General features: G+C 41.2%; 1 protein-coding gene across 2 annotated transcripts in view; it reads left to right on the top strand.

Moving 5' to 3' along the window:
* Positions 1-15014, top strand: part of SLC9A7 (solute carrier family 9 member A7) — a 116319-nt gene that overhangs the window by 62549 nt on the left and 38756 nt on the right. For both annotated transcript variants that reach the window (XM_059678990.1, XM_059678989.1), the window contains exons 4-10: positions 532-608; positions 2552-2664; positions 11881-11986; positions 12531-12672; positions 14310-14415; positions 14611-14699; positions 14792-14905. In XM_059678990.1, the coding sequence (XP_059534973.1) occupies positions 532-608; positions 2552-2664; positions 11881-11986; positions 12531-12672; positions 14310-14415; positions 14611-14699; positions 14792-14905 (747 nt within the window). The remainder of the gene's footprint in view (positions 1-531; positions 609-2551; positions 2665-11880; positions 11987-12530; positions 12673-14309; positions 14416-14610; positions 14700-14791; positions 14906-15014) is intronic.

Raw genomic sequence — 15014 nt, 5'->3', positions numbered from 1 at the left:
GACACCGCAGATGCCAGGAGCTGATACTTAGGACATTCTGTTTTCTGATACTGAATCAAGCAGAAAGCTCCTTAGGTGGCACTTTCATGCTTTATTAGTTCCAAACTTATATCTGTAATGATCTTCTAAGGTTCTGCCAGAACTGGAAGTGACTAACTGAATCACTAGAGTAAAATGGTTTGGGTTAAATTTATTAAAACAATTGGTCTGCTTATACACATGCACATGTGCGTGCACATGCGTGCGCACAGACACACTTAATGTAATTTAATATAACTAGTTGCAGTGGTTTTGTCTGAAATTTACTAAGACTTTGCTTGCTTGATCAGTGATTGGTAAGACAAAAGATATTTTAAAACCATGATGTTCAAGGGCAAATTCAGGAGTAATTTTCATTATGACTTGATATAACGGAAACAATAAGTAAAGTTTCAAAAAAAATAAAGTTTCACTTTTTAGAGCCTTTTAATGTATTTCTAATGCTTACTGTCAAAAATCACAATGTGATTCCTGCTTTTCTGTTTTATTCAGAGACACTTTTTCAGAAATCTTGGGTCTATTCTGGCCTATGCCTTTTTGGGGACTGCTGTTTCCTGCTTCATTATCGGGTAAGAGACCCTTTGCCATGTAACCTAATTAACACATTTTCCAAAGAGATGAGTTCTACGTGGGTCCACAGAGTCCAGTGTTTCCCCCCAGCTTAATTGAGATATAATGGACACATAACATTTCGTAAGTTTAAGATGTACAAGTTGTTGATTTTATATATTTATAAAGTGCAGAATGATTACCAGCAAAGCATTAGCTAACACCTCCATCCTGTCACAGTTACCTTTTTTTGTGGCGAGAACATTTGAGACCTACTCTCTTATCAACATTCAAGTATATGTTACGGCGTTATGATCTATAGTCACCATGCTGCACATTAGATCCCCAAACTTGTTCACCTTATTACTGGAAGTTTGTACCCTTGAGCAACATCTCCCCATTTCCCCACCACCCAGCTGCTGGCAAACACCAGAGTCCAGTATTTTGACATTTATGATGATGGTATATAAGGTCTAAAGCCACATTTCCAGTGTGGTGGCTATTAGCCAAACGTGGCTATTAAAATTAAGATTCATTAAAATGAAGTAAAATTATACCTAGTCTCCAGATCTTGGTTTCTAATATCATTCTTCAATAAAAAGAATCAGGGGGCCCTTTGCAGAAATGGCTGATTCTAGGGCTGAGGCAGCAAATATACAAGAGAAGGATGGAGGATCTTATAATGCCACAAAATAAGGAAGTGCTCAGAAAACAAACATTGGTGATGATGGGAGGCAAGAGGGAGGAAAAGCTGCAGAGAAGTCTAGTAACCATGTATAAGCTTGTGGTAGAAGGAAATAAAGAGAAAGGTGTGGTTTCAGGAAATATTGAAAGGGTTGATGAAAGAAGCCTTTGGTAAGCAACAAAGGGCAAATCCAGTCTGTATCAGAGTTACTATAAGTTGAAATAGAACTGTTCAAGTTTCTGGAACAGTCCTGGCACACAGTAAGCAAACATTAAGTTATACTTACTTATTCTCGAAAGGATTAAATTCTGCAAATAGTTCTTGAGCTCCTAGCTTAGTCAGTCTACTTGTTCTAGGCACCCAGGATACAAAGACAAGCAAGGGCATGGTTCCGACTATCAAGAATTTTATTATCAGAGGATTGGCTTTATGGTACAATGAGCCTATTCTGTGGTTATTTTTATTCCTGTAACTCCTGCAGCTGCTGCCATTACACACACACACACACACACACACACATACAGAGAGAGAGAGAGAGAGAGAGAGAGAGAGAGGGAAAACTAGGACTTTTAACACTCCTCACTCATCCTAATTTGTAAGCTGTCCTGTAGGAAATGTAATACTGAACTTGGTGGTCCCTTTTGGGTCGCACATTCCGTAGCATAAGGAGGGCTCCTGCTGGCCTGCCAAACCCATGCAACGAATGGAATGCCAGATATGCCAATGTGTACACTGATATTTTAATTAGATATTTAGAGAGTTGTGCCTCTTTTCCCTTCTTTGAAATAATTCTTGGCGGAAAAGATTGATCACTTGAATCTTTGTAGCTAACCCATTTTTTTCCTCTCCAGCTTCATCCAGTCCACTCATTTCCATGACTTTAAATATACTATCTTAGAATCCTGTGAGTTTTATGGCAATTTATTACATATTATGCAGGGTTCTTTCTCTTTCTTTCTTCTCTGTTACTCAATTGCTTAAGATGCCTTTGTTGCTAATTGAGGAGTATACTTTATAGTTGTAAATAAGCACAACTTTAACAAATGGGATGTTCAAATGTTTCAGCAAGATGACATTAACTGTAAATAATTACTTGGTGCCAAAGTCGTATTGCACATGTTCCTGGTAAGTGTCCAACCACAGCAGCTGCCTGATGTTTTCATGGCTCTTGAAGTACAATATTCTAGTACTACTCTGCTTGCATATTTGCTCGGTTACTCATTTAGGAGAGTTCTCTTTAATTTTCTCTCTGACATAGTTTGTCTTCCCTCCGTACAGAAATCTCATGTATGGTGTGGTGAAGCTCATGAAGATGGTGGGACAGCTTTCGGATAAATTTTACTACACAGATTGTCTCTTTTTTGGAGCAATTATCTCTGCCACTGACCCAGGTATTTGCATATTTGGCATTTTCATTATGACATTTCGTTAATTAAATCTTAAAAAGTTCAGAGTAATCATGAACTTTTGTTGCAGTAGGGAGACTGTAGTATTAATGTGGAATGGTGGAGGAAGAGACCACTAAGTGGTCTAACAGAGATGACTTTTCCTTATTGTTATTATTACAATTAATTATGATAAAACACAGAACAAAATATACCATTTTAACTATTTTTAAGTGTACAATTCAGTAGTGTTAAGTGTATTCACATTGTTGTCTAACCAACCTCCAGAACTTTCTCATCTTGTAAAACTGAAACTCAAAACTTCCCATTAAACAACTTCCCATTTCCTCCTCCCCCAGTCCCTGGCAAACCACCATTCTACTTTCTGTTTCTGTGAGTTTGACTACTCTAAGAACCTCATATACGTGGAATCATACAGTATTTGTCTTTTTGTGACTGGCTTATTTCACCTCGCATAACATCTTCAAGGTTCATCCATGTTATAGCATGTACCAGAATTTCTTTCCTTTTAAAGCCCAAATAATATTCCATTATATGGATTTTGTTTAGCCGTCCATCTGCCAATGGACACTTGGGTTGCTTTCACCTGTATTACCTTTTTGTCTTTCATTTGAGAATGTCCAATTTGTTCATAATTTTTATGCATAGACTACCTTCTTTTTCAGTGCCGTGCTTTTGCCTTTCAGGAAACATATCATTTGGTTTAAATAAACGTATCATTTCACGAAAAAAGTTATTCTTCGTGAAATGTACACGATACCTGTAGTGAATGTAATTTAATTTGTAAACTCCTTTCGTGCAATGTTCCTGCATGATTTCACATTGTGATGTAGTTCTTATACATAAATTTCTTACCTTGTATTTTTCAAGTCTAGAATTAGTTAAACCAATTCTGAAGAGTTATACCAGTTCTTATTATATGTCTTTCCTCCCCTGCAGCTCAAAAACAAACAAGCAAGATAAAACAAGACAACCTCTCTTCTCCAAGTCAGAACACATAATTAAATCAGTTTGCATAAAATAGTTACAGCTATTCCTTCCTTTAATGTCAACTGTTGAGGATACACTTTAGGGAAAGAATTTACGGAGAAAAAGCTGATCCTGTCCTAATAGTGGGGATGGAAAGGTCTACGATGTCCTCTAACATTCTGGTCAGAAAAGATCTTAAAGATACTAAATTCCCCTCCTACTTCACCGTGCCTCTTGGGGGTTCTCTAGATCAGTGCTATCCATGGACCTTTGTGTGACGGTAGAAATGTTCTGTAACCTTCCCAGTCCATTGTGGTAGCCAGTAGTCATATGTGGCTTTTTTGAAATGTGATAGTGCAACTGAAGAACTGAATTTTAAATTTTATTTTGTAATTTAAATTTAAGTAGCCACACGTGGATAGCACAGCTCTAGATAGTTATGTGGTTCTGAAAAATCTCAATGTTCCCCAAACCACTGACCCTCTTATCACCATATTTTATTCCCAACAGTCTACCAGTAAGTATCTATATTGAAGAGTTGGTTGGTTGAAGCACCCTTGTTTGTGTAAAGAATGTGGGATGTGGAGTTGTAGGCAGAGGTTTTCAATGAAGCCCTGCCAGTCACTGAGCTGGTGACCTCTCAGTGTCATGTTTCCTCATTTATGAAGTAGGAATAATGGTACCTGTTTTCTAGTGCTATTGTGAAAATTAAATGACATAACACATGTAAAACATTGAGCATAGCACTTGCTAATTATATTGGTCTCTAGCCACATCTGAATCAGGCACAGATTTCTCTGTTTTCCTCGTATGCTTTTAAAAAAATAAATAACAGGTCATCTCTTAACCCCAGCACGTTTCTAAAGAGCATTCTGAAAGTGGCTTTATTATTTTAATACTGTAATGTCTGTGACTATCTCCAAATGTGTCTATTAAGAAATAGATTCTTGCCTAGCTGATATGGCTCAGTGGTTGAGTGTCGACTTATAAACCAGGAGGTCACAGTTTGACTCTCAGTCAGGGAACATGCCCAGGTTGTAGGCTTGATCCCCATTGTGGGGCGTGCAGGAGGCAGCTGATCTATGATATTCTCTCATCATTGATATTTTCTGTCTCTCTCTCCCTCTCCCTTCCTCTCTGAAATCAATAAAAATATTTTTAAAAATGAAATAGGTTCGTCATAAGTCTAGGAAAGGTCTTTGTTTCTCTGAAAATATATTAGTATCACCAACAAGCAAAGGGAGGTTAGTGTAACATAAAGATTACTGAAATTATGTTTTCTGAGCTATTAGTGTTGCTTCATTTAATTGGTTAAAAGGCTTATTTTTCCAGATTATCTTTGTAATTGTTTGTGCCACTTTACTGTGTCCATCCTGTGGTAGAAAATAATAGCAGACATTTCCATGGTACACCTTGTTTTTTGTTTGTTTGTTTGTTTGTTTGTTTGTTTTTGCCTGTGAAGATTGGCACAGTAAGGGTTTGATATAAATTGAAAGTTCTAGGAAATGGAAAGTTAAATCTTAATAAACATGAGGACATTAACTTTAACTGCTTTTTAATGGAAATATTTCTGAAATGTAGATTTTTTTTAAAAAAATTAAAGGTGTTTTACCAGCTTCCCAAAAATCGGTTTGAAAACTTGGACCATCCAATAAAAACTAAAGTATAGAGTTAGAGGGGACTATAAGACCAAATTGACTTCGTGTGTCTGGTACATCAAACAAAACTTCTGGCATTGGGATATGTAGTGGTATTGACTGATACGAAAGAACAAAAATCTTTGTCTCTGATTACTCTGTACTTGGCTTGAGACACCAGTCTTTGGTCTTCCTATTGAAGAAGATACCACATGTGTGGAATGGTGGAAGCTGCTCTGTGACTAGGAGCCCTCTCCATTCTATGGTTACGTGTCATGGGTGCTATGTGCCATCTTTGTGGACTGTTCCTTTAGATGGATCCACAGTTCAGGAAAGAAAATGAAATTTCCAATCCATAGTGTATTCTTAGGCAGCTACCAAAGAAAATGAATGCTATTCCTTCTTATGAATCATTATGAAGTGACTCCTCTCATTTTAATTTTGTCACTTTTATACCCCTCGAGTCAATCAAGCCTACTCACAGGTTTCAAAATCTATGATTGGTGTCAAAGTGTAATTCTCTAGTGGCATCCCTCAGGCTGGTCAGTATTTCTTTTTGAAAAATCAGACAGAGGCCAAAACCAGGACTACAGGCTTTATTAGAGGAAAAGCACCTGCCGGGCTGCCTCACAAGGGGAGGACAGCAGCACGTGCAGGGGTGGGCACGCCTTTTGAGGGGCGGAATGGGAAGGGGTGGGGGCTTAGTGTACTCAGCGCCCACTGATTGGTGGCTTACTGCATTGTCCATATAGGACAAGGGCTTAGGGTATTTGGCAGGCGTGGATTGGTGGTCCAATGTATAGTCCATATAAGGTACCTGGTTAGTCACTCAGGTATTTCTGGGCTGCAGGTCACATCATACTCTGCCCACCAGTTGGGGGAAGGGAGGAACTATCACTTTTTAAAAATATATATATTTTATTGATTTCAGAGAGGAAGGAAGAGGGAGAGAGAGATAGAAACATCAATGATGAGAGAAAGTCATTGATTGGCTGCCTCCTGCATGCCCCCAACTGGGTATCGAGCCCGCAACCTGGGCATGTGCCCTTGACCAGAATTGAACCTGGGACCCTTCAATCCACAGGCTGACACTCTATCTGCTGAGCCAAACCAGCCAGGGCTGGTCAGTATTTCTTTTATCCTTTTTGACTCAGTTCATATCTGCCACCTGCCTAGTTCTTCTCTCATTCTTTCAGTTACTTGCTCCCACAGCTCTTAAGTCATCTACTTTGTACACAATTCTTACCTCTTTGTACTGAATGTTCGCAAGTGCTAAGTGCTCTTTAGTACACAGATGAAGTGTTCAGGGAAAGTTAGTTGAATGAACAAATTAAGGCTCTTGATACTTCCTTCTTCCCCTATCTGCTATTTTATCATTTCCCCCCCGTGCTTTTTAGATAGCTGTACCCGCAGTCATCAGTCCATTTTAATTTCTCTGTTCTTATCCAGTTGGAAACAGCTGATGTGACCCTGTTCTCTGATTCCAAAGGTCCTGCTGGGGGGTGGAAGAGTCGGTTTACTCCCCATTTTAGAAGTCACTTACCCAGTCTTCCATCCTACCCCCCCTCCACCCCTCCAGTCATCTTCCTGGTGTTAGCACTCATATTCCTAATCTTGGTTGGGCTCAGCCTTGCCCAGGGGTGGGGGGAATGGGCAGAGTTCCTGTCCTGTTTTTTTTTCTTTAAAAAATATGTTTTTCTTGATTTTAGAGAGAGAGGAAGGGAGAGGGATAGAGAGAGAGAAACATCCATGATGAGAGAGAATCATTGATCGGTTGCCTCCTGCATGCTACCTACTGGGGATCGAGCCCGCAACCCAGTCATGTGTCCTAACAGAGAATGGATCCTGTGACCTCTTGGTTCATGTGTCTACACACAACCACTGACCCACACCGGCCAGGCTCTGTCCTGTTTTATAAGGTGATTGGCGGAAGCAATGAGAAATAAAATTCAGAGCAGTCAGGTTCAGATCAGTGCTATATAAATGTTAATTGTTTTAATTATGCAAGCTAGCCCTCATTGTCATGGATATAGGAGTTAACTATACTTTTTTAACTACTGATAATTGTAGTATTTCAGGAAAAATAGTAAAGTCAGAAGAGCTTTTGAAAATCATATAGCTCAAACCCTCACTTGGCTAAAATCTATAGACTTTGCTTTGTGGTGAGTTCTCATAGCTAGTGGGTGGCTGTGTTGGATGCCTCCGTGTGCCCCTCTAGAGTTACTCGCCACCCTTCTCCACTTTCTTCTCCATGCCAAGCGGCTGACTTGTATGGAAGAGTTCAGAGGTTTCCCATTGGATTCATCCACAGGGGAGCACTAGTGTGAGGATGGAAGGAAGGTGGAAATGCAGGGTCCCTGATGCCTGGCTGCATCCCTTGATCAAAGGTCATAGCTCCTGTCAGGTGACCATCTCTGTAGAGTTCCTGGTTCTGACAATCACTCCTTCTCTGGCCCCTTCCGGCCTAGGGATGGTATAAAGCTCCCTGTTTTAGCCTCAAGTACTGCCCTCTCCCTTGTGGTTTTCCTGTACTTTCCCCACACTTCTATAAATAATCCCTTATTAAACACTCCTCAAATTGCTCAATTTGAGGGTGTGCCATCTGTTTCCTGCCAGGACCCTGACTCATAAAGTCCTGGGTCCCAGATCTCCTGGGCTGTCAGCCCTGTGTTCTGTTTGTGGAGATTAGCCTCCATCAGTCTTGAGTCCCTGAATACTGATGTGAACAGAGGCCTCTGGTGCCAGCACTCAGTGGACATGTTGTATGAGTAATGGATAAAACTATTCTTGGGTTCAACTGCTGAAGTTTTAGGAAATTTTAAAAAATATGTGTTTTTAATTGATTGCGGAGAGGAAGGGAGAGAGAGAAACATCCATGATGAGAGAGAATCATTGATTGGCTGCCTCCTGCATGATCCTTACTGGGGATTGAGCCCACAACCCAGGCATGTGTCCTGACCAGGAATTGAACCATGACCTTCCTGGTTCATGGGTCAATGCTCAACCACTGAGCCACACTGGCCAAGCTTAGGAATTTTGATATTGCAGTAGAAGGTGGCCCATTATACAAGGCCTGATTTATTTTCTCTAAGTTGGGAGAAACGATAGTGCTACCCACAGGCTTTTATGAGGACTAAGTGAGATTGTAAAATGTTTAGCATAGTGCCTGCTTCATGGTAAATCCTTAATAATTGTTATTATCGTTGTTAACTTTTCTTTGACATTGGGTTAAAAACAAGACAATTCTTTTGTCATATACAGTTGGCCCTTGAACAACACAGGTTTGAACTGCATGGGTCCACTTACATGCATGTTTTTTTTTTCAATAAATACTTGTACTATTTTCAATCCACAGTTGCGAGTCTGCAGATGTGGAAGGCACTGATCTACTCCATCTTATATAGAGGATTTGAGCATATTTGGATTTGGATATCCACAGGGGATCTTGGAACCAATTCCCCGTGGATACTGAGGGACAACTAAGTTTTGAGGGAGACAAAAATTATATGGATTTTCGACTGTGCAAGGGGGTCAGCACCCCAACCCCCACATTGTTTAAGGGTCAACGGTAATGATAAGCTAGTAGAGTTTTGTATTAGTTGGGGTTCTTCAGGCAAACAGAGCAAATAGGAGATGTGTGTGTGTGTGTGTGTGTGTGTGTGTGTTTAAGAGAGAGAGAGCAAGAAAGAGATTGAAATTGAGAAATTATAAGGAATTGGCTGATGCAATTATGGAGGCTGAGAAGTCCCAGGATCAGCAGTCCTAAATCCTAAGAACCAGGAAAGCCAATGCTATAGTTCCAGTCCAAGTCCAAAGGTAGGAGGAGACTGACATCCCAGCTGAAAGACAGCCAGGCAGAGAGATGATTGAGTTCTCCATTACTGTCTTTTTGTTCTAGTCAAGCCTTTAACAGACTGGATGTGTCTCACCCACATTACACAACTACCTGATAGAGTAGCCTCATGAATTCACAACTACCCATTGGTGGGGTAAAACCAGCAGCAGCAGTGAGACTTAGAGCTAGAAGCAGCAGATGTGTTGAGGAAGCAGAGAGGAGAGGAGGGGGCTGTTGGTCATTTTAACTGTCAGGGAACCCAGAAATTTCCCATAAGTATTCACATTCAAAATGAGAGGTCCCCACTGGGAGTAAACAACTTCATAGGCATGTTAGATAACAACAGTAAAACTGGGAGGGACTTTATGGGCTTCAGTTGGTGGGTGTGGGCAAGGAGACTAGAGGAGGTGTGAGACTTCTGGAGAGACCTGAGCCCCCAGGGCTCTCAGAAAATACCCAGGGAAGATCTATCTGGAAGCTACTCCCTATACATGAACTGCTAGGACCATGGGCCTCGATTGATGGGGCTTTGAAGGAGAAAGAAAGCTAAGAAAGTGGAGGAGAGCAGATTAAGTAGATCTGAGTGCTGGGGATGTGGCTACACCCAAAGGCCATGTTTTTAATACTTCAATGTAAAACCAGAAGAGGGAGCCCTAGAGCCATGAAACAAGGAAATCTACGCTGGTCCTCCTACCTCTGACTTAATATGAGGAGCAGAAATGGATTGAGGTTGAACTTCTTGCAAACATATTATAATCAGAAAAATGAAGGTAATCATTCTGAATAATCAAGTTACAGAAAGTGGAGTCATACCAGAAAAATAGGGTCCCAAGGCAGACAAAACGTTATTAATATTTCAACAGAACCTAAGGGAAATTTTAAATGATAGAAGTTATGAAAGAACTGTGGATATCATTATTAGAAAATTTAAAAGTGAGAGGACTAAACAATAGGACATCATGAAAAGAGAGTCAGCCAAAAGGAATGGAGGGGGGGCCTGTGAAGTGAAAGAGATGTTAAAAAGTACATATTTTAAAAAATAAATTTTAAAGTGGGCAAAACCAAACGATAGTGTCAGGGAATATACATTGGGTGGCCAAACTATAAGGAAATGAAAGGAAGCAATTACTATAAAATCAGGTTAATGGTTATTACTTTTGAGTGAAGGAAGAGCTTGAGATTGGGATGGAGCATATGGGGGAGTTCTGTGGAGCTGGCTAAGTTCCATTTCTTGAACTGGATGATGGTTACATGAATGGTTTGGCTTATAATTCACTAAGCTAAGCATTTGTTTGGTTTCTTTTTCTAATTATATCAGTTTGTGATGCTTTTGGCTGCAAATAACAGAAAAAGCTGGCAATACCAGCTTAAACAAATAGCTGTTTATCTTGGCTAACAGTCCTGAGCTGGTGCCCAGGCTCCTACTACAATCAGGCATCCAGATGCCCAGTGCACAGTGCTGCTCTGTCTTGCGGGTAGAGACCAGGGATGCTGCTAACTGTCCTACAATGCACAAGGCAGCCCCCCACAACAAAGAATTTTCTAGTCCCAAATGTCAACGGAACCAAAGTTGAGAAAGTCCAAACCCCTTTCAGGGGGTCCATAAGGTCAACACTGATGTAAAAATAATAGTAATATGTTGTAGTCATTTTAACTTTCATTCTTTAACAAGTATACAGTGAATTGGGTTTTCCTGAGGCTGTATTAACGTGTGATATTGACTATCTTTTGATCAAATGCAGAAACAGATAAGAACCATCTGTCTTACATTAATCAAGATTTTAAAAGGTGTGAAAAAATATGAAACAATGTCTCTCTTCTCACTATTTTTTTTTTTTGCTTTGGAAAATATAATTGCTTTCTCTTAAAATATATAATCACATAATAGGTTTATTAGTAGTTTTAAATGAATACATATTTTTTCTGCTTTACTCAATGCAGTATATATTGGTAGCTTATAAAACTAAAGCTATTTTGGGGCCTCAGTGATTTTTTAGAGTGTAAAGGTGTCCCGAAGCCAAAAGTTTGAGAACTGCTGGTCTGGAGACTAGCTGATTTTTAAACACTTAAGAAATATGGAGACTATGAGAAGTGTAATTACGTATAGTCTGTCCTAAACAAAGACTTATTTTAAAAACCATCATTAAAGCCTTCTCTTGCTCCCTAACCCTCTGCTGGGCTCTGGGAGCACAGTGGTCAATAAAATAAGGTTTCTGCCCAATGGTAGAGCCAAATCGTATTCATTGTGATTATGCACTTTTTAAAAATATATTTTTATTGATTTCAGAGAGGAAGGGAGAGGGAGAGAGAGAAACATCAATGATGAGAGAGAATCATAGATCTTCTGCCTCCTGCATGACCCCTACTGGGGATCGAGCCTGTAACCCAGGCATGTGTCCTGACTGGGAATTGAACCCTGACCTCCTGGTTCATAGATCAACGCTCAACCACTGAGCCATGCTGGCCGGGCAATTGTGATTATGTATTTTAAAGTTCTGTAGTAGAGGTTGTTTCAAAGTGTGACGGGCTTCCAGTGGAAAGGGCAGTGTTTCAGTGGAGTGTTATTATAACCCAGCATCATCTCACCACTCATCCTGATTAGGAAGATTGCCATCCTCACTTCTGCCATAGACAGACAACGCGCCGTTGACTCCAAACTGCCCTGTCCCATTGAACATAAGAATTGCTTCTATAAATTTGTCATCGAGGGCTTAAGGTTAGAAACAGAAACTAACCGATGTGCTTTTGCTCACTTTTTAGTCACTGTCCTGGCGATATTTAACGAGTTACATGCAGACGTGGACCTCTATGCACTTCTGTTTGGAGAAAGCGTCCTAAATGATGCTGTTGCCATTGTGCTGTCCTCGTAAGTAACACTGTGCCTGCCCGGGAAGAGAGACTGGCTTCCTGAATGCTCAGAGGCCCGTCTGAAAAGTGTTAAATTATTGAATTGGGTGTTTTTCTAAATGAGGTTTCTCAGCTTGATGGATAACGTTACATTGCTTTGTCCAGTTGTCAGCAATCAGAATGTTGTACCAGCGTAGCATGGTGACTGCAGATTAAGTTCAATGAAGACACCATAGGGCAGCGGTTCTCAACCTGTGGGTCGCGACCCCTTTGGCGGCCGAATGACCCTTTCACAGGGGTCGCCTAAGACCATCCTGCATATCGGATATTTCCATGACGATTCATCACAGTAGCAACATGACAGTGATGAAGTAGCAACGAAAATAGTTTTATGGTTGGGTCACAACATGAGGAACTGTATTTAAAGGGCCAGAAGGTTGAGAACCACTGCCATAGGGAGTGCCTGGCGGACTGTACATATCTGTGTTTGTTGATAGTTTTTGGTACCATGGTGTAAAGCCAGCGCAGTCTTTTAACACTTTTTTTTTCTTTTTAAACTCCAGGTCTATTGTTGCCTACCAGCCAGCAGGGCTGAATACTCACGCCTTTGATGCTGCTGCCTTTTTTAAGTCAGTTGGCATTTTTCTAGGTATATTTAGTGGCTCTTTTACCATGGGAGCTGTGACTGGTGTTGTGACCGCTCTAATATCCTTTTTGTACTTTCTGCCCCTGCCTGGGTATGATTGTGTGATGTTCCACTTGCAAAAAGAAAGTTGTCAGTTCCTCCTTTCAGAAATGAGTCTTACATCTATTGTTCCAACGGGGTTTGGGGGCTCCTGAAATGTCACTTTGGTAAAACATGACAGTTGAGCCCAGCTGGCATGGCTCAGTGGTTGAGCATTGACTCATGAACTAGGACAGTGATGGCGAACCTATGACACGTGTGTCAGAGGTGACACACGAACTCATTTTTTTGGTTGATTTTTCTTTGTTAAATGGCATTTAAATATATAAAATAAATATCAAAAATATTAGTCTTTGTTTTACTATGGTTGCAAACATCAAAAAATTTCTATATGTGACACAGCACCAGAGTTAAGTTAGGGTTTTCAAAATGCTGACATGCCGAGCACAAAAGGTCCGCCATCACTGAACTAGGAAGTCATGGTTCAATTCCCAGTCAGGGCACATGCCTGGGTTGTGGGCTCCATCCCCAGTAGGGGGCGTGCAGGAGGCAGCTGATCAATGATTCTCTCTCATCATTGATGTTTCTAATACTCTTCTCCCTCTCCCTTCCTCTCTCTGAAATCAATAAAAACATTACAAAAACACATGACAGTTGAGGGCCTAGCTAAGGGGATGCGGAAATGTTTGCGGTGTAACTCTAGGCTTAGCTCTGCCCTGCAGAAATCAAGGTCTCACAGCCTCATCTTCCCAAGCCATCCCTGGGCACTCCCCCCACTGTCAGATATAACCCCAGGCCATGACTGTGCCTTTCAGAGCCATGGGCATTGCGAGGGGCACAGAAAACACATTTGCAGTTTCTTTAGAAAGCTTAATTTCAAAACAAAAAACAGCTTTATTGAGATCAAATTCACACTGTGCAATTCCCCCTTTTCTGTTAATTTTTTTTATTGGCTGGCCCATGTGACTTATGAATGTTTTTTTTATTGATTAAGTTATTACATATGTGTCCTTATCCCCCCCCACACATTATCCTCCATCCCCCCCCACTCATGCCCTCACCCCCCTGGTGTCCATGTCCATTGGTTAGGCCTATATGCTTGCATATAAGTCCTTTGGTTGATCTCTCCCCCTTACACCCACCCTCCCCTGCCTCGATGGTGTTTGGGATTTGACATTACTCATTTTTTTAGATTTTTTTTTATTGATTAAGTTATTGCATATGTGTCCTTATCCCCACATCCCCCCCCCATTCCCCCAGACATTACTCTTTTTAAAAAAATTTGTGGTAAAATGTATATAACATAAAATTGGTCCTTATAGCTATTTTAAGTATACATTTCGGTGACATTAAGTACAACCGCAATGTTGTGTAACTAGCCCCACTATCTCCTTCCAGAACTTTTTCATCATTCCAAACAGAACCTGGGTACTCATTAAACAGGATCCTCCCCCTTTCCCAGCCCTTCGTAACCTCTATTCTCCTGGGAAGCTTGATTTTTCTTCCTTTAAAAAGCAAGCAGCACCTTTGGGGCCCCCAAAAGAAGAGCTGAGGGGAAAGGAAGGCCCCTAGAAAGAGGATCCTGGGCTAATAGAATGCGATTCTTGGTGACTTCTGGTATGTGTTCCTGGAGATGAGTTCCTTGACAGGGGCCGACGTGACCAAGTTTACCAAGCTGCACTGCTTCCCCCTGCTGGAGACCGCGCTGTTCTTCCTCATGTCCTGGAGCACCTTCCTCCTGGCAGAAGCCTGCGGGTTTACAGGTGGGTTTTCTCTGCCCTGGGGCCACCATTTCCCTCACTGTATCTGGGAGCTTGGCGGGAGGGAAGAATTCTTCAAGAGCAGAGGCTTGGGGCTGCTGGGCTTGCCTATCCTCACTTTGGGTTTCACCAGGGATTTTTCCTGCTGCCTTTTATTCCTTTGCTTTAAAAAAAAACAAACCCACACTCTCCTGCTAGGTGTTGTAGCTGTCCTTTTCTGTGGAATCACACAAGCCCATTACACCTATAACAACCTGTCGGTGGAATCAAGAAGTCGAACGAAGCAGGTGAGCCCGAGCCCTGGGTCCTCACAAGTTCCCTGTGACGACAAGGGGAGGGGACCCGCAGGTCTAATGCTTCCTTTTCCCTCTCCCTGCAGCTCTTTGAGGTGTTACACTTCTTGGCAGAGAATTTCATCTTCTCCTACATGGGCCTGGCACTGTTTACCTTCCAGAAGCACGTTTTCAGCCCCATTTTCATCATTGGAGCTTTTGTATCCTTTTTTTTTTCGGTTCCACAATTTTCTAGACAGAAACGCCACCATTGCAGAGGAAGCTATAGTAATAATGTCTGTTTGCGGTGGGTGGCTGAGCCAGTGTGAG

This window comes from Myotis daubentonii, chromosome X (assembly GCF_963259705.1).
Source record: "Myotis daubentonii chromosome X, mMyoDau2.1, whole genome shotgun sequence".
Lineage (NCBI taxonomy): Eukaryota > Metazoa > Chordata > Mammalia > Chiroptera > Vespertilionidae > Myotis > Myotis daubentonii.
This window is presented reverse-complemented; position numbering and strand designations above follow the sequence as displayed.